Consider the following 26,664-nt stretch of genomic DNA (forward strand, 5'->3'; position numbering starts at 1 on the left):
CCCATTGTTGTAATATTCATTTTCTGATTATATGACAAATATCTAAAAGTAATACTTTCTGAAATAATACCTATATATAAACAATCTCTAGGCTGGGCACGGTGGCCCATGGCTGTAATCCTAGCACTCTGGAAGGCCGAGGCAGGAGGATTGCTTGAGGTCAGGAGTTTGAGACCAGCCTGAGTGAGAGCCAGACCCTCTCTACTAAAAATAGAAAAAATTAGCCAGGTGTGGTGGCATGTGGCTGTAGTCCCATCTACTTGGGAGGCTGAGGCAGGAGGATCGCTTGAGCCGAGGAGTTTGAGGTTGCAGTGAGCTATGATTGATGATGCCACTGCACTAGAGCTGGGGCGACAGAGCGAGACTCTGTCTCAAAAAACAAACAAACAAACAAACAAAACCGTCTACAGTCTAGTTCTTTAAGAATGTCCAATTAGTATATATTAACTTGAGGTACCAAAATATTAGCTGGGTTTATCTAATTGTTATTAATATTGATAAAAATAGTAACATGCTAGTAACAGCCCAGTTACTTAGCGTAACATTACATCTGAATCACATAATGTCAGAAATGTTCCATTGACCTCTCCATCAAGGAATATTTTCATTTTCAGAGCACTTTCATTTTTATCATAACCGTAATATGCCTTGTAAGCCAGGGCAGTATTAGTAAGCTCATTTCACAGATGGGCAAACTTAGGCATAGGTTCACGTGCCCCCTCTGATGAAGCAGAGAGGCAAAGCCAGAGGGAAAGTTAGAGCCCTGGCCCTCAGCACCAATTGCTCCGAGGGACCAGGGCTTCCCTGATCAGGTTCCGTCGTTCCAGCCACTAATGATGGGCTTGAACTCTATTGGACTGTATCAAACATGAATACATTTGGTCCCTGCCTTTAGATAGTTTATGTTAATTTGCTGTAATCCTACAATGACCTTGTCACTAGAGCCTAAACTCAGCCTAAGACTCTTAAGAGTCCATGGGAAGAAAGCATTTCTGAGTCAGTGAACTCCAGAGGCAGCCCTTTGCAAAATTTGCTTAGAAGTCTAAAAAATACAGTTGCAGCTTAAAGAAAATTAAATATTAATACATGTAAATAATTGATTATTCTAAAAAGACATGAAATCTAGAAATTGTTCTTTATATAATTAACTGAGAGTTTTTTGTCTACACAGAGATGATCGAGTAAGAGAATGCATTACTGAATCAAGCCTGAGATCAGACATATGCCAGAGGTAAAAAGAATCAGAAATTCTGAATCATATTAATTGGCTAAGAATTTTATATGTGGCCTGGTAATTTGGGAAGTCTGTTTGCATAGTTTACGTGGCACTTAATGGGCATATTGGGTTCCTTGAAGGAAAGCTGTTCTATTGTTTAACTGACTCTAAAAAGGATTTTAATGAAATGTGCTAAAGTAATTTACTTTCTAGAAATCAACTTAATAGACATTTTTTTAATTTTAAATTTTTCTGATGTTTACCCATATGAAGCTATTTTTTATATGCTACCATTTTTGGTAGACTTTTATAAGTCTACCAAAAATGGAAGACTTTTTCTGTAATATATATACACATATTTACAACGGCCTGTATAACTTTTGGGAAAAGGGTAGTCCAGAAGGAAATGATAACCACCTTAATTTTGAATTATCAGAACCTTATTAAAAACAATTCTATTTTCATCAATAATTCAATAGCTGGATTTTTAAGTGAAATCATTAAAGAAATGAAATCCATAACCTCAAACAAGACAACTTCCAAATCAAATCAAAGATAACTTCTAAAAATTGACTTTAGCCAAAAGAGAAAAAAAGGCTAATATTAATTTGTTATTCTTATAAGATATTCTTATAAGAAATCTTATAAGAAAATCTTCAGGCCAGGTGTGGTAGCTCACGCCTGTAATCCTAGCACTCTGGGAGGCCGAGGTGGGAGGATTGTTTGAGTCAGGAGTTCGAGACCAGCCTGAGCAAGAGTGAGACCCCGTCTCTACTAAAAATAGAAAGAAATTAGCTGGACAACTAAAAATATAGAGAAAAAATTATCCAGGCATGGTGGCGCATGCCTGTAGTCCCAGCTACTCAGGAGGCTGAGGCAGGAGGATTGCTTGAGCCCAGGAGTTTGAGGTTGCTCCAGGCGTGAGCTAGGCTGACTCCACGGCACTCTAGCCCGGGCAACAGAGTGAGACTCTGTCTCAAAAAAAAAAAAGGAAAAGAAAAAGAAAAAGAAATCTTCAGTAGCCCCTCACTGCCTGCTGCATTAAGTGCATGGTACCTCAGTCTGACACTGTGGAGTCTCCCTGATTTGTCACCACTCTGCTTTTACTCAAATATCATGCTGTAATCAAACCAGGCTACTCCTGATTCCCAAGAGTTCGTTTCTTTGTGTCCTCAAGATTTTCTCCATACTATTTCCTTCACCTGGAGGAGCCAGTGCCCCAATCTCACTCTTTTAAATTTATATCTATCTGAAAGTAATGTTCAGAGGAACAATTTTGTTTTATCATTTAGTTAATATTTATGATCTATCCATCTAGCTGTCAGATGATACCATTCCACCCTAGAGAATAAAATTTTTAAAAAAGAAACAAAACAAAAAAAAATAATTTCCCTCACAGACCTTTGTTACATTGGTAAGAAAATAACATTGTGTAGTCTTTAATTTCTCCTGTCCTTCTGCCAACAGAAGCAATAACTCATTAAGGGACTCCACTGAAGGCAGCAAATCAAGCGAAACTCTTAGTAGGTAAGAAATTGTCATACCAGCCCCCAATTTGCAAAATTTCCCTTTTACTACTATTCATTCATTAATTCAAACAATCTTTAATTGTCCTTAATGTGCCACACATTGTGCTAGGCCATTAGAATATAGCAAGGAGCAAGATAGACCTGGGCCCTGTCCTCAAGTTGCTTATACTCATAAGGGCTATTTATTGACTGACTGCCTAGAAAAATTTATTTTTATCTTTTCTGTTTTCACCACCTATAAAAATAGAGATATCTGAGCCTCTTTATTTCTTAAGAATGTGGAAGTAGGGCCGGGCGCGGTGGCTCATGCCTGTAATCGTAGCACTCTGGGAGGCCGAGGTGGGAGGATCGCTTGAGGTCAGGAGTTTGCGCCCAGCCTAAGCAAGAGCAAGACCCTGTCCCTACCAAAATAGAAAAAGTTAGTCAGGTGTGGTAGCATGTGCCTTAGTCTCAGCTACTTGGGAGGCTGAGGCAGGAGAATCGCTTGAGCCCAAGAGTTGGAGGTTGCAGTGAGCTATGATGATGCTACTACACTCTAGCCAGAGCAACAGAGTAAGACCCTGTCTCAAAAAAATAATAATAATATAATCTATGAGGGAGAAATTATTTTCCTGTATATAGGTTAGAAATGAAGACTCAGATTGCTTAAGCAACTTGCCAAGGTCATACAGCTTGGGAACAGTAGAGCCCAGATTTGAACTCAGGTCTAGCTGTCTCCTGAGCTTGTGACCACTTCTGTGTCCTGCCTCTGTGCTCCCACACTGAGCTACTCGGAAAGGAACCCCATCATTGAGAAGGCATTGTTTTAAAATTTCATGACTGGCTTAATAGAAGACAACTGGATTCTCATACCTGTTTATGCATTTAATCATATGATATCAGGTGTCATGTAGCCTCTGGGGAGCTCCACTGTACACTTGTGAGAGACTGGGTTAAAAACCAAAGAACATCTTAGTATTATAATGAAAATAGTTTTGACTTCATAAGCCCCCTGAAAGGGAACCACCTTGAGAACTGCTGACATAATATTCTCAGACGGTACCCAACTCACAGAGCGCTATGTGGTTTACTTCAACTTATTGATTTCATTAAGTCTTATAGTTTTATAAACTGATACTAGTAATGCTAAGAGGATTTTGTTGTTGTTATTTCTTTGATTTCTTCATTTGTCAGTGAGTCATTAAGATTACATCTCTTAGAATCCATGAGAAAAGTGTTTTGGTTTTTATAACGATTATTACACAAAAATGAATTTTCTAACCAAGATTATTTATTGTTATATTTTCATTCTGCAAAGTGTTCATAGGTACTGAAAGCAAAAAGATAATACAACTTTGACTCTGCCTCCTAAAATATTCTATTGTAGGATTTCTGCAGTTCAGGGTTGCCATTGCCATCTTGACTTTATATTAATATTTCAAGCCGTCAGGCTTGCCTGTGTTAATTTGCTTCTGTCCGTAACTCTTAGGCTGTGTTTGTGAGATGGATGCTTGCATTACGATTCCTTTGCTTCCAGAGACCCAGTCGCACTACACACAGGAGACCTGGAAGATCCATCTAGTTGCTTCGCATTCTCACCTACAGGTGAGTTTTCAACAAAAGCACAGAAATGAGGTCTGCTTAAAACCCTGCGGTGGCACCCACTTTCCATGAGAGTCAAAGTCAACGTCATTATGGTTGCCTTTAAGTCCCCATTAATGCTCTGATCTCATTTCCTACTTTTCTCTTTTTCACCCATTCTGCTTTATCCATCCTTGAACTATTCCTTGAAAATGCCAGGCAGCTTCCACGTCAGGGATTTTATACCCCCTGTTCCTTCCAAGTTGCTAACCCCCCACTTCCTCTAAAGCCTTTGCTCAAATGTCCCTTTCCCAGTGAGACTTAACGCTCACCACCTTATTTAAAAATCAGCCTTCCCACACTTCCAGTCCCCCTTACCCTCTTTTTTCAAATTACACTTATCGTCTTCCAGCATATTTATGTAACTTACTAATTTATGTTGTTCATTGTGTGTCACCCCCTGTGATACAAAAGTTGCATAAGGGCAGATGTCTTTAACTGTTTGGTTCCCTGATAGATTCCAGGTACCTAGAACTTTCCTGGCACGTAGCAGGTGTTCAAGAAGTATTTATTGAATGGATGAAAGAAAAGGAGAGGAATCAAGACATGTGATTCTTCATGTAATTTCTAAGGAATTATAGACAAGATACTCTCTATAAAAACAAGCTCTTGAAGGAAGAGATTGAAAGATAACAGAATCTGTTGAAAAACAAACTGGCATAACTCAGACTAGCAGTAGAAGAGAAAAATAAAAATATTACAGGAAAAAGCCTTTTAGAATGAAGAATAAAATAAGTATGACTGAAATGATAGCCATAGAGAAAATTAAACAGAAAGAATTTTTAAAAATAGGAAGAAAAAATAATTATAGAAAATATGTTAGATTTGGAAGGCAAAGGCAAACTAACAGACACATAATAGAGGAGAACAGAATCAATGAGAAAGAATGAAACTGAAAATGATGATTATTCAACAAAAATGTAGTTATAAATCTGGACAATAAATAATGTAAATAGGAATAATTGAGGCAACATGAAAAGAGATAGGAGAAAGATGTTTCCGAATTTTTTCTTCTTTTATAGAAGAGTGTCAATATACAGTCATGTGCTGCTTAATACCCCTTTGGACAATGAGGGACCACATATATGACAGTGGTCCCATAAGATTATAATGGAGCTGAAAATTTCCTGTTGCCTAGTGATGTCATAGGTATCATAATGTCATACTGCAACACATTACCTTTTCTATGTTTAGATACACAAATACCATTGTGTTACAATTGCCTACAGTATTCAGTATAGTAACATGCCACACAGATTTGTAGCCTCGATGTATGGGAGGCTATACCATTTAGATTTGTGTAAGTACACTGTATGATGTTCATACAATAATAAAATTGCCTGACAATGCATTTCTCAGAACATAGCCCCATTGTTAAATGATGTATGATTGTATACCTATAATCAAAATTATCCAGCCTGAGCAACATAGCAAGAACTCATCTCTGAAAAAAATGAAAAAGAAATTAGCCAGGCCTGGTGGCACACGCCTGTAGTCCCAGCCACTCGGGAGGCTGAGGCAGGAGGATTGCGTGAGCCCAGGAGTTTGAGGCTACAGTGACCTATGATCCTGCCACTACACTCCAGCCTGGGTGACAGAGAGAGACTCCATCTCTAAAATAAATAAAAAGCTCACAATATTCTTCAATAAATGCAAATTTTTAGTTTTTTAATAATCTTTGGCTTAGGAGAAATCTTTTAGGAACTAACACTTTGAAGAAAAGAGTATTTATATGAAGTTAGACAATTCCTTCAGGTTTACTTCATTTATATGTTTTGTACTATTGTTTTAACGATTACCCAAGATAATACAACATATATCCTTGCCTTACTAGATTAATATAAATGAGTGCTTTTACCTTTCCTCATACATTGTAAGTACCTTAGAGCATGTAAACTCCATTCACTATCCTTCCAACTTTTGTACAGTTGTTATTACATATTTTAATTATCAGCAGAAATTATAAATATAATTACCACAATGGATTATATATATTATTTTCACGGTTAATATTCATTTAGATATACCCACATATTTACACTTAACTGGCTGGTGTCATTATCAATATGTGATATCATTTTACTTATGCCTTTAGTGTTTCTTTAATGTAAGTCTGCTGGTGATAAATTCTCTCAGTTTTTCTTTTTCTGAAATGTTTATTTCATCCTCATTTTTGAAGAATGTTTTTGCTGAGTATAGAATTCTAAATTGACATTTTTTCCTTCACTTTGAAGATATCATTCTATTGTTTTCTGGCTTCCATTCTTTCTACTAAGAAAGCAACTGTAAGTTTAGTTGTTGCTCATTTAAATGTAATCTGCCCTTTTTCCCCCTTCTGGAAGCTTCAAGATCATTTTTATGTTTGTTTTCTTTTTCTGTTTTATCAGTTCTTATTAATATGTACAGGTATGATTTTTTTTTTAATATAAGGAGAACCTGTTTGGAGATTGGAGTAATGCTGCTTGAATCTGTGGAAGTCTGGGCCTGATATCCCCATTATCTGGACCCCATGGATCTATATCTATTACCTGTATTTTTTTTCCTCTTGGTTTTCTACCATATCATCTTGTCTCCTCACATACCTTGTCATTTTTATTGTAAGACACATTATATCTGAAAAGTTGTACAGATGATTTGAGGCTTAGAATGAGGTTATCTTCCCCTAGAGAGCATTCTTGCTTGCTTTTGTTGACAACTAAGGACACCAGCAACCCAGATCAATTTAATGACATCAGGAATTAAGAGGATTTGAAGCTAGACCTCAGATCCACAAGGGCAGGTCTAGTTCCTGTTCCCCCTTCTTCCTAAGGCATAGCTCTTTACAGTGGATAGCCCTTTTTAGTTGTAGCCAAAATCTCAGATATTTACCAGAATATCCCCTCTCCCTCCTATCACTGGGAACATTTTCTTATAGAAGTTTGACTTTTTTGAGAGGTGCAGTGTACTATTTTTAATTAGTTCTGTCCTTTTACTTTTGTCGTTGCAAAATTTTAGCAAGTCCATCTGTGAAAAACTCACCTTGTCGTTCATTCAATTCTTCTCCTAAGAAATCTCCAGTGCATTCACTCCTGACTAGTTCAGTTGAAGAGTCGGTAGGTTCCCCATCACAGTATAGATGCGCCAAACCTATTCATTCAACTGAGTCTGTTAAAGGTAAGAATAATCTGATATCATTGATGGGATTAATTAATTTCTTACTCTGCTGAATTGCAAGGTCTTTTTACTCAGAATTAATATGATTTTGCATGCAGTTCTTATATGCAAGCTCTAGTTGATACTGTGTAACTTAAGTGGGTCTTATTTAAATAGAACAGCTATGTATATACACATGTAAACCTTAGTAAAAATATATAAATATTATATGTAACTATTATCTCTATTTTTCTCTGACATGAATAATAGATTTTCCCCTCTATTTTACTATAAGGTTTTGAATCTTATAAATATGAGTGACTTTTCTTTCTTATTGACGTTCTTTAAAATCATGGCTCTCCTTCAGTCTCTGTAAGTGCAAGCGTCAACTATCCAGATTTGTCAAAATTTTCTCATTTTTAAAATTTTAAGTTCACTTGTTATTTGATAAGACAGATGGGGAAAATGGTTTGATTTAGAATAAGAGAAGGCCTGGTAAATAAGCGGATGTTAAATATGTGTATGTTGAATTGAACTTGAAACGTTTCTCCGCACGTATGGTAACGACCAAGCAGCCGCTACGCTCAATGACATCATCCTCTTTTGTAAGGAATAAAATAGGCCAGCGCGCATCATTGTCAAGTCAGCTCTTAGTCCTTTCAAGGGTGGGGAACCTGCGGCTCCGGGGCCACATATGGCCTTCTGGATCCTTGAGTGCAGCCTTTTGATTGAAACCAAATTTTACAGAACAAATCCTTTTAAAAAAGGCATACTATGCCTTACATATTTCTAGATCCTGAAAAAAAAAAAAAATACCTGACCACACAGGTTAGTACATTTTCTTTTTTACTATCTTTCTGCACTTGTATCCTCTTTCATCTCGTATGTTTCTAAGCTATTCATTTAATATTTTTAAAAATTTAAAGTATTATTTACCTGTGAGAGCTGTGATTATCACAGGAGTAAAACAGTGCCGCTTGTCACCTCATTATTATGTTACACAACGGCATGGCATTTTCTTTGTTTCTCCCTTATTGTCAGATTCTCATCAAACATTACATATCTTATGTTATTTATATTGAAAAATCTAAGAAACTTTATTATCCCCTTGAACTAAAATAATTTCTAGATAATTGCCTTTAATACTGATTTCTGTAGTGAAAAGGGTGTTTTGATAGGAAAATGAACCATCAAAAATATTCTCAAGATTATACAGCTAGTCAGGGGCTAAGATCAAATTTTAAATCTTACAGGTGAACAATCAGGTGTTTTTAGAAGTTGACAAAACTTAGCATACTTGTCAGAGAATAGCTTACATGCCTCCAGGCCCTCTGCAGTTGCTGCTGCCACATCTGTTCCAGGTCCCCTGTGGCTGGGGCAGTGTCCACACTGCCCCTTCTCCCATCATGGAAGACCGTCCTCTTCCAGGTGGCAACAACTTGCACAGGCGCTGGCCTCACACACATTCAAAAATGGTGCCCATGTCTGTGTTAGATTGTGCTCCTCCAAACCCTAAGTGAATGGAACTACTCAGGTTTGGCGTCAAAAGCTGTCATTTATAATTCAGATTGTATTATTAAACTCGAAGTAGTCTTCTCACCCATACCATGTAGCTAAATAATAGTAAATCTGATTGGTTTGAAACAAAATCATATAAGCTGGTGTTTTAATGTTTAGATAAAACATTTTTTTCTCTATTTAAAATAGTGTTTTAAAGTTTGAGTGTTACAGCTCTTTTAGAATTTGTCTACCGTAAAACCCTCCACGTGAAAAAAAAGTTTCCTTTATTTTAAAGGAAAAGTTGTATAGCCTGTAATTGGACGATTTCTAAAAAGAAATATTGAATAGACTTTTAATGTCACATCTAAGCAATTTTCTAATAGATTCACAGTCTCCGCCAATAGAAACAACAGGAAAAACATGCAGGAAGCTTCAGAACAGACTGGAAAGCTTGCAAACTCTGGTAGAAGATTTACAGATGAAGAACCAAGGTACAGTGTATGTTTTTGGAGAAGTCTTTCTCACTCATAAGAATGCCCACCTTCCCTTTAGGTTACGCCTCCTGTTGGTAGACCCACTGAAAGGATATTGAATGAGCAGTTCAGAAACCCTAGTCCAAATATGAGGTCTTAGACCGGGACTAGCCCCTGGATTGATTGATTAATGTGACTGTGGGCAGGCCACCCTGGCCCTGCTCTACCCCGTTATCTAATAGGGATGATAAGCCTGCTGACAGCCCCCAGGAGGACACATGTTTTGAGTGGTTGCTCCCATGGGACTTTCTCACACTCTGTCCTTCTTGTCCCTATTAGGTCTGCAAACAAGACAGGATTGCAGTCAGTAGCCTGAAAGTAAAAGAATGGTATTTAGCCTTATACAGGAATAATTAGCATAGCACTGGAAGAGACTGTGTCACCCAGTGAGTCACAAAATAAAAAGATACGCCACTTCTAAAAACGCTAAAGCTATTTGAATAAGAAACTATGATAATTTGCAGGTGATGGGCAGCTTTTTGGCCACACGTTCTAAGTACCGTGGATATGGGGGAACTATCACGTTTCATGCTTTCCTGATACAACTTTATGAATCCAGGAACCTTTGGCAGAGAGAAATTAATTTTGGAGTGTATCTGTTACTCTTATTCCATCTTTCTGTTCCTAGAGAATATAAATTGCTGGATGGAGGAAAATAAATATTTTTCTATGGACAAATATTTATAAACTAAATTTAACCTTAATAATAGTTATTATTAGCATCTATTGAGCACTTCCCAACTATGTGCTAGGCCCTATATCAGATCTTCACTTACATGTTTTTCATGTGATCCTCACAGCACTGACAAGTGGGTAGTATTATTACATCATTGGAAAATGAGGAAACTCATTTTCAAGAGCACCATCAGTCAATAAATTCTAAGTCACACAATGAGAAGTAGAGCTGGGATTTGATCCCTGCAGTTTCTGCCTCCAAAATCCACATATTTTTTAATACACTAAGGTTAGTAAATTGTTGTTAGAGAAAATTCCAAATCCCTTTGATAACCCCAGATCCCTATGTATATAAAACATCAGTCAAAGGCCGGGCGCGGTGGCTCACGCCTGTAATCCTAGCTCTCTGGGAGGCCGAGGCGGGTGGATCGCTTGAGGTCAGGAGTTCGAGACCAGCCTGAGCAAGAGCGAGACCCCGTCTCTACTAAAAATAGAAAGAAATTATATGGACAACTAAAAATCTATATAGAAAAAATTAGCCGGGCATAGTGGCACATGCCTGTAGTCCCAGCTACTCGGGAGGCTGAGGCAGTAGGATCGCTTAAGCCGAGGAGTCTGAGGTTGCTGTGAGCTAAGCTGACGCCACGGCACTCACTCTAGCCTGGGCAACAGAGTGAGACTCTGTCTCAACAAAAAAAAAAAAAAAAAAAAAAAAAAACATCAGTCAAAACATTTGAGTGTAAGTTTATTGTGAGGTTTTTTTTAGAGAAAAATGCATTATCTTATTGACCCTATTTTTGTTCACACTTTAACGTATTTCTGAGTTTATTTGATTTATGCCACCATGTAATAATATACATGGAAGATGTATTGTATTTGCCTAATAAATTTAAAAAGACCTTTTTATTGGTGCAATGTCGGTGTGGGATGCTGCCTAGAAGTTCAGGAACAAATATTTGTAAAGAGGAGTTTGGGACCATTATCAAAACTTAAAATGCACATACCTTTGACCAAGAAATTCCACTTCTGGCAATTTATTCTATAAGACATGATGGTACAGGCCGGGCGTGGTGGCTCACGCCTATAATCCTAGCACTCTGGGAGGCCGAGGCGGGTGGATCGCTCAAGGTCAGGAGTTCGAGACCAGCCTGAGCAAGAGCGAGACCCCGTCTCTACTAAAAAAATAGAAAGAAATTATATGGACAACTAAAAATATATAGATAGAAAAATTAGCCGGGCATAGTGGCGCATGCCTGTAGTCCCAGCTACTCGGGAGGCTGAGGCAGGAGGATCACTTGAGCCCAGGAGTTTGAGGTTGCTGTGAGCTAGGCTGACGCCACGGCACTCACTCTAGCCTGGGCAACAAAGTGAGACTCTGTCTCAAAAAAAAAAAAAAAAAAAAAAAAGACATGATGGTACAAATGCACAAAAGTCTGTATGCAAAAGTATTTACTATAGCATTGTTTATAAAGAAAAATAAGAAAGTAACCTTTTTTATTTGTTTACTAACATTTTTGGTACGTTCATAAAATGAAATACTGCGCAGTCATAACAAAACATGAGCTGAACTGAAAAGATGTTGACACTTTGTTAAATGAAAAAAAAGCTACGGAACAACTTATACCACATATTTCTATTTGTGTGGAGAAAACGTGTGTGTGTGTGTGTGTGCGCGCGTGTGTGCATGCAGATATTTACCAAACCGCTTATATTGATAGTAATGATCTCTGAGGAGGTGGGAGATTCCAGCAGATGAAGGGAACAGAGACAAAGACCGAATTTAATCGTTCTTTGTATCCTTCTGAGGTGTTTGAATTATTTACAATTAGTATGTACTACTTTTATAATAGTTATGCTCATTTAAAACAACTATATGAGTAAAAATTTACCCTTGGATCTGTTCCATGACAACCTTTTTCAAAAATATGCTACATCACGATTTTTAAGAACTTCTTGAGCCCAGAATTTATCTTATTTTCTACTAACAAACTAATCTTTTAAGAAGCACCTAACAGAATTTAAAGTCTGAGTGATTTTGCTATTCTAACTTTGTTTTATCAACATTTTCAGCAATGTCGTCAATGATCAGAAATCAAGAAAAGAGGATACAGAAAGTGAAAGACCAGGAAAAAATGTTACTAAAATGATTCATTGCTTGCCTATTCTTTAGAGAGATGATACCCAGTTAATTGTGGTGTTACTTATAATTAGTACCCTGGGTACTTTTTTCTTTTTATGTGAAAATTTAATAAAAGATACCCTGTCCTGTAAATTCTATTTTGAAATAAACTATTCTGGAGTGCTCTCACAGTAAAACTTCAAACATCTACTAGCTAGACTGGAACTATTCATAAATTATAATACTTAATATCAATAAAGTATTCATATATTATAAGGTATTATAACTTTATAAGGCAATTAACTATAAGGTATAATTTGTGCAAATTCCAGTGCATTGGAATAATTGTGTTTTTTATTATTGTTACTGGTCCCGAGACAATAGAATCTTTTTTTTTTTTTCCAGCTTAAAAAAATGCTAGGGGGAAAAACTACTTTGACATGGAAGTGCAAGGTGTGGTGTAATACCAAGAACAGGACGAACTTCAGCATACTGACGGGATCCTTTTGTGACCCTGAACTCACTGTTGGTTCTGTCAATATCAGTGCAAGCAGTCAGATAACCAAATGCTGGGGCCCCGGTCAAAACTTTTAGAGAAGTCGCTCTTTTTGCACGCATGGCAGAGCCCCAGGGCAGAAGGAAGCCTGGGTGACCAAATCTCCGCAAGGAGAGCTGCCCTCTGCTAGAAAGACCCGACCCTGGTGTGCGAGCAAGAAATAGGCACATGGGTGGTGTCTGTCACCGCAGCTAGCAGGAGCCCTCACTGTGCGGACAGTAAACCGAGTAGGGTATACGTTTTCCCACAGGAAAATCCTCCTGTTTCTGCTTTCAACGACAATGTTAACACTCTAAGCACATCCAATTTTAAATAATGATTTTTTTTAAATATAAAGTTAATATTTTATCTTAAGTCAATTGGCTTTACTGAAAGATTAATTTTTATTTCATCAGGTAATAAAATGGCTAGTGATCAAATTCTAAAGAGATTTTTATTTAAATTGCTTTACCTTGGGCATTCTGTGCAATCATGGTAAACAGTATATAAAATTTAACATAGAAGTGCTATGAGCCCAAAACTGTCAAACATAGTTCTTTTAAGCACTTTCTAATGCCACGTTCAGTTGGGTTTGTTCTTTTCAGCAAAGATCATCCGTTACCAAGATTAAACATTGTTTCACCTGTAGATATTATTGGTAAGTTATTTTAACATAAGAATTCATTTTCAAGTACAGGCATGCTGACTTTCCCTCCAAACAAAGGTAAAGTGTATAGTTTTTACAAGAAATATACTAAACTTTTTCTCCAAAAGGAGGAGAAAAACGGGCTCTTCATAAGTCTTCTTCTGTGGCTTTTGATGTTTGCTTTTCTCTATGTGTCTATTGTTAGTGGAGGAAAATATCAGTATTTTATTTTACATCTAGGCTATGATGATACTAATATTTAGACAAATAATTCAGACATTTAATAACGATATTAAAACAGGTTTTATTAATATGAGTTCAGTTATAATAACTTAAAGTTTAAATGTTTATTTCTTCTCAGAGCAAAGACAGACTTCTATATCACTGTCCTGTATAAATTTGTTACCCAGGATAGCTACTGGTACGAAAGCAGAGGGAAGAGGTGACAAAGACGACTGCTATAGAACAGTCCAGATTTGCTGGGAACAGGGAGGCCGAGGGGGAGGAGGGTGGCCCTACAGAGGCTCCCATGGGTAAAGGGTGAGTGTCCCCTCCCTGCAGTCAGCCGGACCTGTGCCTCCTGGTCCTCTACGAGATGTCGTTCAGGCCACCTCAACCAGTCCACACTCTAACCCCATTCATGTTCCCTTCCTCATGGGCTGCTCCCAGGACCAATTTCCGTGATGACTGGCTCTGATTAGGCCCCTTGTTTCTACACCAGCCTTAGACTATTCAGACAAAGACGTACTTGCTACCTTCAAAACCATATCAGGCAGGTAAAAGCAAACAAAAAACCCACTGGGGAGTCTTAGAGCATGACCTCATATCCTTACTAATCACATCTAGTGACCAGGTATTTTCTGATCACAGTTTCATATGGTGTTGATGATTCTGAAACATAAAGTGTGTAATACATGTCGTAAAGAGCGTTTCTTACGCTGTACCGATAGGAAATCAGCTATTTTGAACGAGGCTTATTTTGCTACCTTGGTCTAAGGATCACTTAGTTTCTGTGCTCCATGACCACAGTCTGAAGCCTAGTCACTCCCCAAGAGGATCAAGCCCTAAAGCAGTGATGGATCAACATAAACCCACCAATCAATGCCATAGGGGAAAAAGTCCATGCTCACTGGAACCATTATCTGCATATATATATATATTTCTGCACATTAGACAAAAGTCACTGGCTTTGAAACAACGCTGATTGCTAAATTTGGATTCACACTGCCTTTATTTTAAATGATTCCGTGTGCTCCACAACCTTTGCCTCCTCCACATTCTGCTACAGCCTCTCCAGTACTTTGCAGACCGAATCAATGAACCCCCCACCACTTGTGAACCACTTTATCCTCATGGCCAGTCTCCAGGAATCTATTGCTGCATTCTTCCCAGCGGGTAACTTTCCCGTTCTCTACCAACACAAATTTCCACTCCACCACTGTGTCTGCTGGCAGGAAAACAGAATGAGACCAGAACCCATCTTTGTTGTAATGGAGTGGGATATAAGTGTTCCATCTCCCAAGACTCTCGTGGTCTCCAGTTACTGCCATAAACTGCCCATCAGTGCTTGTAATATAATGGACCTGGAACCTGACACTAACTTGCTGAGTCTCTGATGACATTGCTGCCACCCTTTCTGTTTTCCTATGAGCTTCCCGACCTCTTGGTTCCACAACAGTGCCTCCCCCATAGTCCATTCCCTGGTTTAGGCTTAACACTGAAGCCTCAAGACTGCCACCCAAACTAATATCCCCCCAAGATGAGTGTCTAGACACCCTTTCCCAGTCCTCATGGTTAGCCAGGTCCTGACTGTCCAGTTGGGCAAGGCTCACTTCTTTATCTCTGTCCATGAGCAAGTTGCTAGAAGGCAACTTGTCTGCAAGACATTTAGCTGTGTTAGCTGATGTGTCTCGTCCTTTGAGGAATCCCCATTCTTCTGTAGGAGACTGAAGGCTTTCATTCCTTAAAGATTCAGAGTAACTCCTGGAGTTACCATTCTCAGAGGTAGCTAGAGGTTTTGTGTCTGGAAACTGTCCAGAAGGAACATGCTCTCTTGACCTGCCACAGACTTCTCCAGAAGGATTCTTCAGTTTCCATGCTTCTTCCTGTGGGTTACCAAGATCTTTGGTCTCAGAAATCAAACGTCCATTGCTTTCTTGAAGATGCTCTAAGAAACAAAAGGAAAAATGTAATAGTGTTAGGCAGTTCATGTAAGAAAAAAGTAAGTTACACTGAGAAGATAGATTTATCAGTAGTATTGAAGGCTTTACTACTAATCCATCTGCAGTTCACAAAGTCCCTATTAAAATCAAGTACTACTTAATTACCTAGTATGTTCCCAACACTGTGCATTAGGAATATACATGTATATCTTATAATAAAAGGCACACACATCCAGGCGTATCAGTGTTGTAGAGGAAAAAGTATAACCTGTCATGGTCCCTGGTCTCCCACAGTCCAGGCCATACTGGCATGCAACCAAGTCAAGCTGCTTGTTTCCTATCATCAAAAAATGTCATCCAGGCTGGGGGCGGTGGCTCACGCCTGTAATCCCACCACTTTGGGAAGCCCAGGCGGGAGGATTGCTTGAGCCCAGGAGGTCCAGGTTGTGGTCAGCTATGGTGACACCACTGCACTCCAGCCTGTTGTGGGGCAAAGGGCAGCATGGCTGCCTTACAAACCAGAAGGGTACACTTATACTCCCAGGAAATGCGAGCAGGGCAGTGACTGGCTCTCGCAGATCTGTGGGCAGATGAGCAGGAGCTGTCACTATGGGGGAATACAAAGGACAGTGGCGGATCACTTGGCAAGAGTTGAGGGGCAGAGGACTGGTTTCCCCTTGCCAATCCCATATGCATCAGGAACCTCTTCAACAAAACATGGGGCTTTTTGGAACCCCTCTCATTGAACACAGTTTTTGTTTTTGTTTTTATTCTCTTAAAAACACATAATCCAAGTCCCCTAAAGACTCAGTTTCCTTCTTGGCCACCTCATTGGTAGTCCAAATAGCTCCCTATAAGATCAAAATCACACAATCAGCACAGATTGAGATTTTATGGGGGGAATGGAGGAGGACAGTCTTGTCTCATTTTGTCTCTTTTTAATGGTGGGGTTGGAAGTAAAATGTGAAAAAAATACTATTCTGTATTCCCAATTTTTCAACCTAAAACATGAAGCTGGCCTTCAGGAAAAAAAAAAAAAAGATAAATGAGCCCTGCATTCATCCCAAACCAATTCCAAAAAGGACCAGGGCAGATTTTCATGTGGCTACACGTGAACACCACTCCACTAAAAATAAAGTTCACAGATGTCACTTTCGCCATGAGGCTGCAGTCCAGGCCCGCAGCTTGCCAAGGGAGGGCGGCGCAAGGCAAGGTCTTCTGCCAGTGCTTGCTCTCTGCCTAGCAAACAGTCTCTAAAATGCAGAGATTTAAACCTAGATGTAAAGTTCACCCATCTGAGTGGGGTCCACCACTAAGTACCCCCTATTAAGTAGTCCCTTCCCAGGGAGTAGACCACCCTGCGCAGTTCTGGGGCGTGGGGGAGGCCGGTGGTTCTGAAAGGCGCGGCCACTGCACGGCCACAGGGCTTCGGCCACGGCCTTCACGGCCAGAGTCCAGCCTGAACTTTGCCTTCCTGATAGAAGCGTCTGGATAGCAGGCGGAGCCGGGTGTTCCCAAACCCAGCTCTTCCGTGGGGTGTGGAATGGGAGGATGTGGACTATGGGACTGGGACGGAGAAAATGTCCCTGCTCCGTCAGAGACTGAAGAGGGTTGTGGGCTTCCCCTAAACCCAAGCCCTCCTTTCCGAAGGCCGGGGAAGGGGCGCTGCCGCTGCAGCCGCCCGCACTGCGCCAGGCGCAGGAGCCCGTCCCCGCTGGAGGGGACATGGGGCAAGCCCCACCGCCAGGCGCTGAGGGCAGAGACTCGGCAGGGCGCGGCCCCGGGGCCGGCCAGGGCAGCTCCGGACCTCCTTGGAGGGCAACGTACCCACCCGGCGCGTTCGCACCCGCCTGGGCAAAGCAGGGGCGCGGGGAGGGGCCGGCCCCCAGTGGGGAGGCTCCTCCGTGGGGCTGGGCCGCTAGGAAAGCTCCAGGTGGGCTTCTTTCCTCCCTTCCTCGATGAGCTTCAAAGCCCTGGCACATCTGCCCTCGAGACAGGGCGAGGGAGAATACCTGGTTTGGTGACCGGCTCCTGCCTGGAAGGTCCCGGGCTCAGTCCGCCGCCGCCACTCTGATCGCCTCCCGGAGCCGCAGCCTCCCCAGGAGGGGCGTCCTTCTCCTGCTCCGCGTCGCCGTCCTGCCCCGTGTCCCCGGGCTCGCCCCGCAGCAGCCAAACGAAAAGCGCTCCTGCCAGACCCCCTCCAACCAGCAGGGCGGACCAGACGGCGCCCATGGCTGAGAGAGGCCGCGGCCGCGGGAGACGACTGGGCTCAAGGCCCGGACTCGGCTCTCACGGGCAGAGCCACACCCACCCCGCCCGCCCCGTCCTTTTACGGTCCCTGCCGCTGGCCACGGCGCGGCCCGGCCCCCGCGACGAGCACTCAACTTTCCCAGCCCCGCCCCGCTCGCCGGGCTGAGACGCTAGCGCCGCGCTGTCCGTCCCCGCCCCCGCCGGTCGCCCCGGCCCGGGGTGCGGTGCCGCGTTCCACGTGGGTCCCGCGCGCGGAAAGAGCCCAAGTGCAGCCAGGCGCTGCCCCCGGCCCTGCGCTCTCCGGCCTGCTCGGGCCGTGCCGGCACCTCGGCGCCTCCTCCCCGCTGACGCCCGCGGCGGCGCGGCCAGCGGAGGCCAAGGGCTTCCAGGAACCGAGAGGCGGCAGAGGCCGCAGTGCGCCGGTGACGCGCGTGGGGCTCCGGCCGGAGAGGTGGCGCGTTGCGGCGGGCGGGGTGGGCGCGGGGACCGCGAGCGCGGTGCGGGAAACCCGGAGACCTCGTGGGAGCTGCGATCGACCTCCCCGAGCCCCCGATACCCCGTCTTTAAAATGGAAGGATTGGGCCGGGCGCGGTGGCTCACGCCTGTAATCCTAGCACTCTGGGAGGCCGAGGTGGGAGGATCGCCCGAGGTCAGGAGTTCGAGACCAGCCTGAGCAAGAGCGAGACCCCGTCTCTACAAAAACTAGAAAAATTAGCCGAGCGTGGTGGTGGATGCCTGTAGTCCCAGCTGCTCAGGAGTTTGAGGTTGCTGTGAGCTATGATGATGCCACTGCAATTCGGGAGACAGAGCGAGACCCTGTCTTTGAGATAAAGTAAAACGGAAGGATTGGACTGAGGACCCATCTACCTATAGATGCCAACTCTCAAGCACATGCAGTCGTTGCTTCTTCCTCGACCTCTTTTTTGAGGTGTATGGTTGCTGCAAAATGCACACCCACGTGTCTGAACTGGATGTTGTCCAGGGACGAGCTCCTACAGATGAGTTTATTAATAAAAATAGCAACCCTTTATTCAGGGCTGTCTGTATTCCAGACTTTTGTTATATATGTATTTCATTTGATCCTCACAAAACAACCACTCTGTGTTCTAATAATTATACACATTTTTTAAAAAAAAATTCATACTGCTGATCTGGTGGCTTTACACACAACTTCAAGCTGATGATCCCCACGTTTATGTCCGAAGCGTGAGCCTTTCTCCTGGCCACACACTACCACATCCAACTACGAAAGGCCACAGCTGGCAAATACTCCCCTTGGAGTAATGACTGAAACGGCTCCCTCTGGCAGGACAAATGATTCAGATATGCCCCAGGCTCGGAGTGGGCAGCAGCCCGTAAACCAGTGGAGTGACTGGAGGGCTGACTCACAGCTGGTGCAGGTGGTACCTGGTACAGGCACAAAGCGGGGGGGGGGGGGGGGGGGGGGGAGGGGGAGAGGGGGGGAAGGGGAGAGGGGGAGGGGAAGAGAAGGACTGCCTACCAGGCGTCCCCTCCTGGGTGCCTAATATATATCTCAAACCCGGCTCACCCAGATCTGAACTCCACATCTTCCTCCCCAAACCTGCTACCCACGTCCCCTTCCCCATCTCAGGAAGTGGCAACCACATCCTTCCCATTGCTCTAAAACAAGTTCCTACAGGCTACTTTCAAACCAGCAGTCAAAGTGCTCCTGTCAAAACACTCCAATCATGTCAGTCCTCTGCTCGAGAGTTTCCAATTGCACTAGATTTCATGGCAAAAACCTTTAAGACTCTACAGGATCTGTCCCCGTGATCTCTCTGAGCCCTTCGCCACCTGCCCCCTCCAGCCACACTAGCGTCCTTGCCTGGAGTCATCCTTCCTGCAGATGTCCTCTCGCCCTCGTCCTCTTCAGGTCTTAGCACAAATGTCATCTGTCTTGTGAGCCCTTCCCTGACAATCCTGATGTTAATGACAACTCCCTACTCCCTGTCCCTTCCCTTGCTCCCTTGTTCTGAGTACCACTCGGGGCATCACTTCTAATATACTCTATAATCCATGCAGTTGTTTAATTTCTTTTTTCTTCCTTTGGAGTGTAAATGACACAAGAGCACTGTTCTTTGTTCTCTGCTGAATTCCCAGCACCTCTAACATACCCAGAGTGGGCACCCAAGTACAAGTTGAATGAATGAATTAAAGCCCCACCTATTCTCACTCTGAAGCATTATTGTCATTTTCCTTACATAGATTCCATGTACATTTTTTTTAGCATAATCTAGATATTACCTGTTTGTCAAATAGGTTTTATGTCTTAAACTAATTGGAGAGTCAATGGTGGACTTTTTAAAGACTTCTGAAGTTTAAAACTACCAACAACCAATTCAGGCAGTCTTAAGGTGAATCTGGAGATGGGTATGAAAGTAACAAAAAGTGGTAGTAAAGCTATATTTTTAAGAAAATAACTATCACTGTATAAAATAACATCCTCTTTGTAGACTGTTTCTTACCAATTGACTCTTAAATTGTAAGACTATTATAGATCTAATTTTCTAATAATCAGAATTTTATAGAAAAATACAAAATTATTCTGTCTCCTTTTGTCAAAGTAAAACTTGATGTCATAGGGTGTCTTTGAATGAAAAACTGTAAAGCCAATAGAGTGATTTTATAAATAACATGAACATGCTTGAACATTTTCTTTTTATCTCCTCACTGATAACTGCAGTTGCCACTTCATTGGTCATTTTTTTTTTTTTATCAATGTGCTAATGGATGAAATCCAAGAGAATCTGTAAACTCCTGGAATGTAAGCCCCACTATTCATCTCTGATACCTAGAAGGCTCTTAATAAAAGTTTATTGTTATTGTCAATTGCTTCATTTATTAAACATATCACCCAAAAAATTACATAATTCTTCCCATCAGAATTCTTTTTACATTGTACCAGATTTATCATGCAACAGTTTTAAAGAGCAATATTTGGCCTTCCTTTTGGCTTTTCCAAACTTAAATGTCAACTTGTCAATTTTTGTATTGCTGATTTTTTTTTTAATTGTTCCACTCACTGACATTTTATTGAAAGTTTATAGCTACATATTCTAAAAACATTTTTACTGCACTGATGATACCCGTGTTTATCACTCTATGTAAAAACCTCTGAGTGCCTAGGAAAATGACGTCAGGGAACACAAAAGGCAGGTAGATTTGGTGGGGACGGGGGAAGATGATGAGTGCTGCTGGCATGTGTTAAACTGGAGGCAAAAGCGGGAAGTTGGCACTGAGTTTCTATAGTTTGAAGGTCAGGGCTGGAGATGTTGGCAATTCCTCAGGAAGAGGTGGCACTTGCATCTGTGGTAGAGATCAATGTTTCCAAGGGGAATGAAGGATGAGCCTAACTTCAGCCCTTGGCACGACTGCAAAAAGAAAGAGCAGAAAGTTGCCCCCATGGTGCTACTTACGTTGCAGTATGTCTTGATGTTATATTTCAGGGGCCATAATGTAGTGCTCATTTTCTAATTGATATTATTCAAGTTAATAAACTATAAACAGAGATAAATATTTTCAAATTTATTATATTGACATATTTTTTTCCTTTTAACCTTTTTTTTTTAATTTTTTTTGAGACAGAGTCTCACTCTGTTGCCCGGGCTAGAGTGCCATGGCGTCAGCCTAGCTCACAGCAACCTCAAACTCCCGGGCTCAAACAATACTCCTGCCTCAGCCTCCCAAGTAGCTGGGACTATAGGCATGCGTCACCATGCCTGGCTAATTTTTTCCATATATTTTTAGTTGTCCAGATAATTTCTTTCTTTTTTTTTTTTTTTTTTTTTTTTTTTAGTAGAGATGGGGGTCTCGCTCTTGCTCAGGCTGGTTTCGAAATCCTGAGCTCAAAGGATCCACCCGCCTTGGCCTCCCAGAGTGCTAGGATTACAGGCCCCTTTAACCTTAATCAAGAAACAATTGCTTAATTCTGGTGTAGAGGGATGAGAACAAAACAATGAAAAGCAGCTTTGTTTGCAGAGCCAGGGAGGTGAAAGAGGGTGGGAAGGAAGAGCTAGGGAAGAGGGAGCCAAGGCCGGGGAAGGAAAGCAGTTCAAGAAGGTAGGGGCAGCAGGAAGCGGAGGTGTCGTTTAGCAGAGCTTAAGCGGATAGAGGACTGAGGACAAAATGGCTGGATTCGGCATATGGGAGGCCATTGGCGGCTCCACGCTGTTTGTGCAGCTGGAGCTGGATTCCAGAAGGCTGAGGTGCAAATGTTGTGAAGGCTGAGAAGTCCAGCGCTGGGTCAGCTCTCCCTTGAGAAATGTGGAGGCAAAAGCTGGGAGACACATTAAAAGGTGGCTTAAGAACACACCAAGGCTGAAGGGCAGCTCTTGCAAACCAACAGAGACCTGAGCATGTTTGGAAGCAGGAAGAGCCAGTGGGCAGCTCTTGCAAACCAAGAGAGACCTGAGCATGTTTGGATGCAGGAAGAGCCAGTGGAGACGGAGCCTGAAGACGTGAGAAAGGTAGGAAAGATCTCCTGGGAATTCCGTGAGGGCGGGGGCCTAGAGGGGAAGAACACCAGTGGGAAAGTTGGCCTCGGATTGAGGAAGGAGAGGAGATGGGCATGCAAAAAGAAAAGAATGAAAATAGGAAACATTTTGCCATACAGAGGAGGCGGGGAGTGAGGTTATCAGCGGAGTGGGAGGAGGGAAATCCAGCTGAAGTTTTAAGAACAGCAGAGAAGGCAGAACATAGCCACTGGGCAAAGACATTGCCTACAGGGAGACTTCTCCCCACTTGAGTCCTGTCACTTCTTCAAGGGGTGGTAGAATAAGAAAGATACTTGGTCTTCGTTGGTCTGTGTCCCTTTGTTCCTGGCACAGAGCTCCTGGAGCCCCTGGGATTTCCTGAGTGATCAGAGTGTCATTTATTATTCCTAACAAGCCCCAGTTCGATCCCACCAGATTTTTCTCTTACGGAATAATTGTTTGTGTAACTTGTCTCATCCCCACTTTAGATCATAAATCCATTGAGGGTCAGAGCTTGTTCAAGAGCCTGACATTCCCCGGAATGTCAAGACTATCATCTAACAGGCCTTCTTGTTATTGTTTTGTTTATTGAATACCTAATCCATGCTCGCACCAGGCATTAGCTCATGCAATGTGGGAGAGAAGGAGTCCGCCCAAGGTCGGACAGCTGATCAGTGCCCAAGCTGGGATTTCAACCTGGTATTCTGACCGCAGGACCCATGCTCTGAAACTCTAGCTACCCTGAATCCTGACGACTCTTACACCATGTTCAAATTTCAAAGCATAAATTTTAGAAGTGAGTGTGCACATTTGGATGTGCGACACCAGAGAACCCTTCTGGGAGTGTTCCAGCATTTACGGTGACTTTCAGACTGGTTCCTGATTTATAATTCCTCTCTCTACAAGCCCTCTTCTTCCTTAGGGGCATGTACTTATCGCCACCAGCACCTGTCTATTGCTGTCAAATCTCTGGCTCCTGGGACTCCACAGAACATTAACCACAAGTAAAACGTCTCTGCAAAGCAGTCACATTGGAGCTGCCTAGTGTCGGGTTTCACAGAGACATTTTCTAACTGAAGCTGTTTGCAAACCCTGACTCATCTTAGTTCCAGAATAGACTGGAGACTGAGATTGGTTATGCTAAATGATGAAAACTTTATGAAAGGGAGATCTAGGTTGGAAAAACTAGCTCATTAGATAGAGAAAAATAGGACTGGATTACTACCTTATACCACATAAAATGGTGGACTCCTGATGAAATAAAGGCCTCAGTGTAAACGATAATACTACAAAGCTAATAGAACAAAAATCCAGGGAACTGTCAATATGACATTGGCTCTTAAGTCAAAAAAATGTTTTGACTTCATTAAAATAATGCTATCTGGTCAAAGAAGGATGCCATTAACAAAGTCACCAGATAGATCCAGACTGGGGGAAGATGCTTGTGTTGTCTAAATTGACAAGGGATTAATATCTAGATCTACAATGATCTCTTAAAATGACCAGAAAAAAACATTAGAACCAATATAAAAAAGGACAAAGAATATTCTTTTCTCCGTGTGTAGAATAATGCCTGGAACATAATAGGCACAATAATTTTTCACTGAATAGAATTAATAGACATAGAAATGTTCAAACTCACCGGTAATAAGATAAATGTGATGTTACACCATTTCACATCCACCAGAGAGGCAAATATTAGAACGAAGATGTGACGCTGCCTCTTTGGAAGAGTAAACAGGTGCAAACAATCTAGAAGAATTTTGTGAGATTACGTATGCATATACCCAATGGCCCAGCAATTCCACTCCTCAACATTTGGCACAAAGGAAAATTTGCACACGACCGTAAGGGACACACAGTGTTATTTGGGCCAAGGGCAAGTTCCAGGCCACCTAGCTGTTCCTGGTGGGGAAACAGCTAAGTAAAATGAGTTGAATGCTATGAAATGTTGTGTAGTGGTTAGAACAATGAACTAGATCTACACACAGCAAAATGATTAAATCTTAAATACATAACAGTGACCCAAAAGGTAAGAAACAATAAGATTTATAGTATAACAACATTAATGCAAATTGAAAATACATTCACACTCAACACTGCTGAGGTTTCAAAGACACATAAATGTTGAAGGATAATTTTTAACACGTGAAAAGGAGTGTCTTTGGTGGGCAAAGGCATAGGAATGGAGTTGGGAGAAAGGGGGAATGAACAAATACATAGGTCTGGGGTGGGGCCTGGGATTCTGCGTCTCTAACAAGCTGCCAGCTGATGCTGATGCTGAGGGTCTGCGGGCCTCCCTTTAAGCAGCAAGGAGGCTAAGGAGTGAGCTGGCTCAGACCTCACGGGCTTCAGGAGGATGGGAGGAAGGAACAGAGGGAAGGAGGAGGGAGGAAGGAAGGGAAAAAAACTCGAAATCATTTAAGGGTGAAGTCAGGGAGCATCCACGCTCACAGGAGGGGGAGAGCCAGGAGGCACCATCAGGCTCCCTCTGTTGTCTGCGTCCCTGCCAGGCCATGCGTGTATGCCGGCTCTTCTCGCCAGTGGAAACAATTCAAGTTAATTGTAATAAGGAGTGAAAAACGCCTATCCCCACCAGGTGCAAACTGTTCCTGGAGAGAATGTGGGTGAGAATGCTCCTCGGAGAGGCCTTTCCCAACCACAGTCAGCCCTCACCGCTGCCTCCCCTATTCTGCACCTCATTTTTTTATTATTAATATTTATTATATATATTTTTTTATTTTTATATATTTTTTGAGACAGAGTCTTGCTCTGTTGCCCGGGCTAGAGTGCCATGGCATCAGCCTAGCTCACAGCAACCTCAAACTCCTGGGCTCAAGCGATCCTCCTGCCTCAGCCTCCCGAGTAGCTGGGACTACAGGCATGCGCCACCATGCCCGGCTAATTTTTTTCTATATATATTTTTAGCTGTCCAGATCATTTCTTTCTATTTTTAGTAGAGACGGGGTCTCACTCCTGCTCAGGCTGGTCTCGAACTCCTGAGCTCACAGGATCCACCTGCCTCGGCCTCCCAGAGTGCTAGGATTACAGACGTGAGCCACCAGCGCTCGGCCTATTATTAGAGGCCGAGGTCTCATTATTTTGAGACAAGGTCTTCCTCTGTCGCCCAGCTTGAGTGACCACAGCTGGTCCTCTGTCCATAAAGATATTAATATTTTGTGGAACTCAATATCCTTTTAATAAATTCTTTTTTGAGGAAATCATCCAGAGTGTGTTTCTTAGAGAAAGAGCTAGGACCCATTCCAATGAGTGGAGAGTGGTTACTGCTCACCCCATAGGAAGTATCGGTATTTTCTATTTTTTTTTTTTTTTTGCTAGTCTGTATTTTCTGATTTTCCTAAGATGAACAGTAACATTTTTAAATAAAAAATAATTTAAAAAATATAATTAAAATACGTATGTCACCTAGAGTTTCCATTAAACTTTCTGACCTATGACCTTATGTTATAGATACACAGTATTATCAAGACTAACATGCCTGTCTTAATTTGTGTTGCTGTAAAGGAATACCCAAGGCTGGGTAATTTACAAAGAAAAGAGGTTTATTTGGCTCGCAGTTCCGCAGGCTGTACAGGGAGTATGGCGCCAGCATCGCCTTCTGGTGAGGGCCCGGGCTGCTTCCAGTCATGGCAGAAGGTGACAGGGAGTCGCATGTGCAGAGAGCACAAGGCGAGAGTGGGCAAGAGAGGAGGAGCAGCTGCCAGGCTCCTTTCGACAACCAGTTCTCCAGGGAACCAAGAGTGAGACCACTCCCAAAAGGTGGCACCGAGCCATGTACCAGGGACCCGCCCCCCACAATCCAAACCCCTCCCAGGGCCCCACCCGCCACACTGGGGATGGAATTTCAGCATGAGACTCAGTGGGGCCAAACCACATCCAACCCACAGCAATGCCTAAAAACGTCAAAAATGCCTCAGTAAGCTTAATTCAAATTGAAAGAAAATCACATCGTAAAGAAACAGGAAAGGAGGTGCTCACTTAAAACCAGGGAAAATAATACCCTGAAAACAATGCAATAGAGTAATTCTGCTTTTATTAATATTTATTGTTTTATTTACTTTTACAAATAGCACATATACCTAGGTAGTATTCACAATGCTACAAAAATATGAGATTACATGTGATTATTGATCTCATAGTTGATAAAATGTATAAAATATTGATTAATTGAAGCAGAAGCTCATTTAGAAATGTTTATAAGTATTATGCACTACATTTGCAGATGTTGCCAAG

General features: G+C 42.1%; 2 protein-coding genes and 1 pseudogene across 3 annotated transcripts in view; 2 read left to right on the forward strand and 1 right to left on the reverse strand.

Moving 5' to 3' along the window:
- CCDC158 (coiled-coil domain containing 158) overlaps positions 1–12,482 on the forward strand; it is a 67,794-nt gene extending 55,312 nt beyond the window's left edge. The window contains exons 20-25 of one of the 2 annotated variants that reach the window (XM_069457355.1): positions 1,172–1,231; positions 2,684–2,743; positions 4,262–4,329; positions 7,360–7,518; positions 9,381–9,488; positions 12,276–12,482. In XM_069457355.1, the coding sequence (XP_069313456.1) occupies positions 1,172–1,231; positions 2,684–2,743; positions 4,262–4,329; positions 7,360–7,518; positions 9,381–9,488; positions 12,276–12,352 (532 nt within the window). In that variant the 3' untranslated portion in view covers positions 12,353–12,482. The remainder of the gene's footprint in view (positions 1–1,171; positions 1,232–2,683; positions 2,744–4,261; positions 4,330–7,359; positions 7,519–9,380; positions 9,489–12,275) is intronic. The other variant, XM_069457356.1, reaches the window with a different exon arrangement.
- On the forward strand, positions 9,218–9,247 carry LOC138375180 (U7 small nuclear RNA; annotated as a pseudogene).
- A 1,313-nt stretch (positions 12,483–13,795) lies between the features above and the next one.
- Positions 13,796–17,978, reverse strand: STBD1 (starch binding domain 1). The gene is made up of 2 exons (XM_069458450.1): positions 17,680–17,978; positions 13,796–15,672 (listed from the first exon to the last, which is right to left on the reverse strand). Exons 1-2 carry the CDS (start codon positions 17,897–17,899, stop codon positions 14,819–14,821), a joined length of 1,074 nt encoding a protein of 357 aa, XP_069314551.1. The 5' UTR covers positions 17,900–17,978; the 3' UTR covers positions 13,796–14,818.
- Positions 17,979–26,664: the final 8,686 nt, after the last annotated feature.

Source organism: Eulemur rufifrons, chromosome 24 (assembly GCF_041146395.1).
Source record: "Eulemur rufifrons isolate Redbay chromosome 24, OSU_ERuf_1, whole genome shotgun sequence".
NCBI lineage: Eukaryota > Metazoa > Chordata > Mammalia > Primates > Lemuridae > Eulemur > Eulemur rufifrons.

What these genes read in the sequence shown, in the direction of transcription:
- STBD1 (XM_069458450.1), bottom strand. Translation starts at nt 17,899, where the DNA reads ATGGGCGCCGTCTGGTCCGCCCTGCTGGTTGGAGGGGGTCTGGCAGGA. An exon ending in GGAGCCGGTCACCAAACCAG is followed by an intron (nt 15,673 to 17,679) that starts GTATTCTCCCTC and finishes TTTGTTTCTTAG; the next exon opens with AGCATCTTCAAGAAAGCAAT.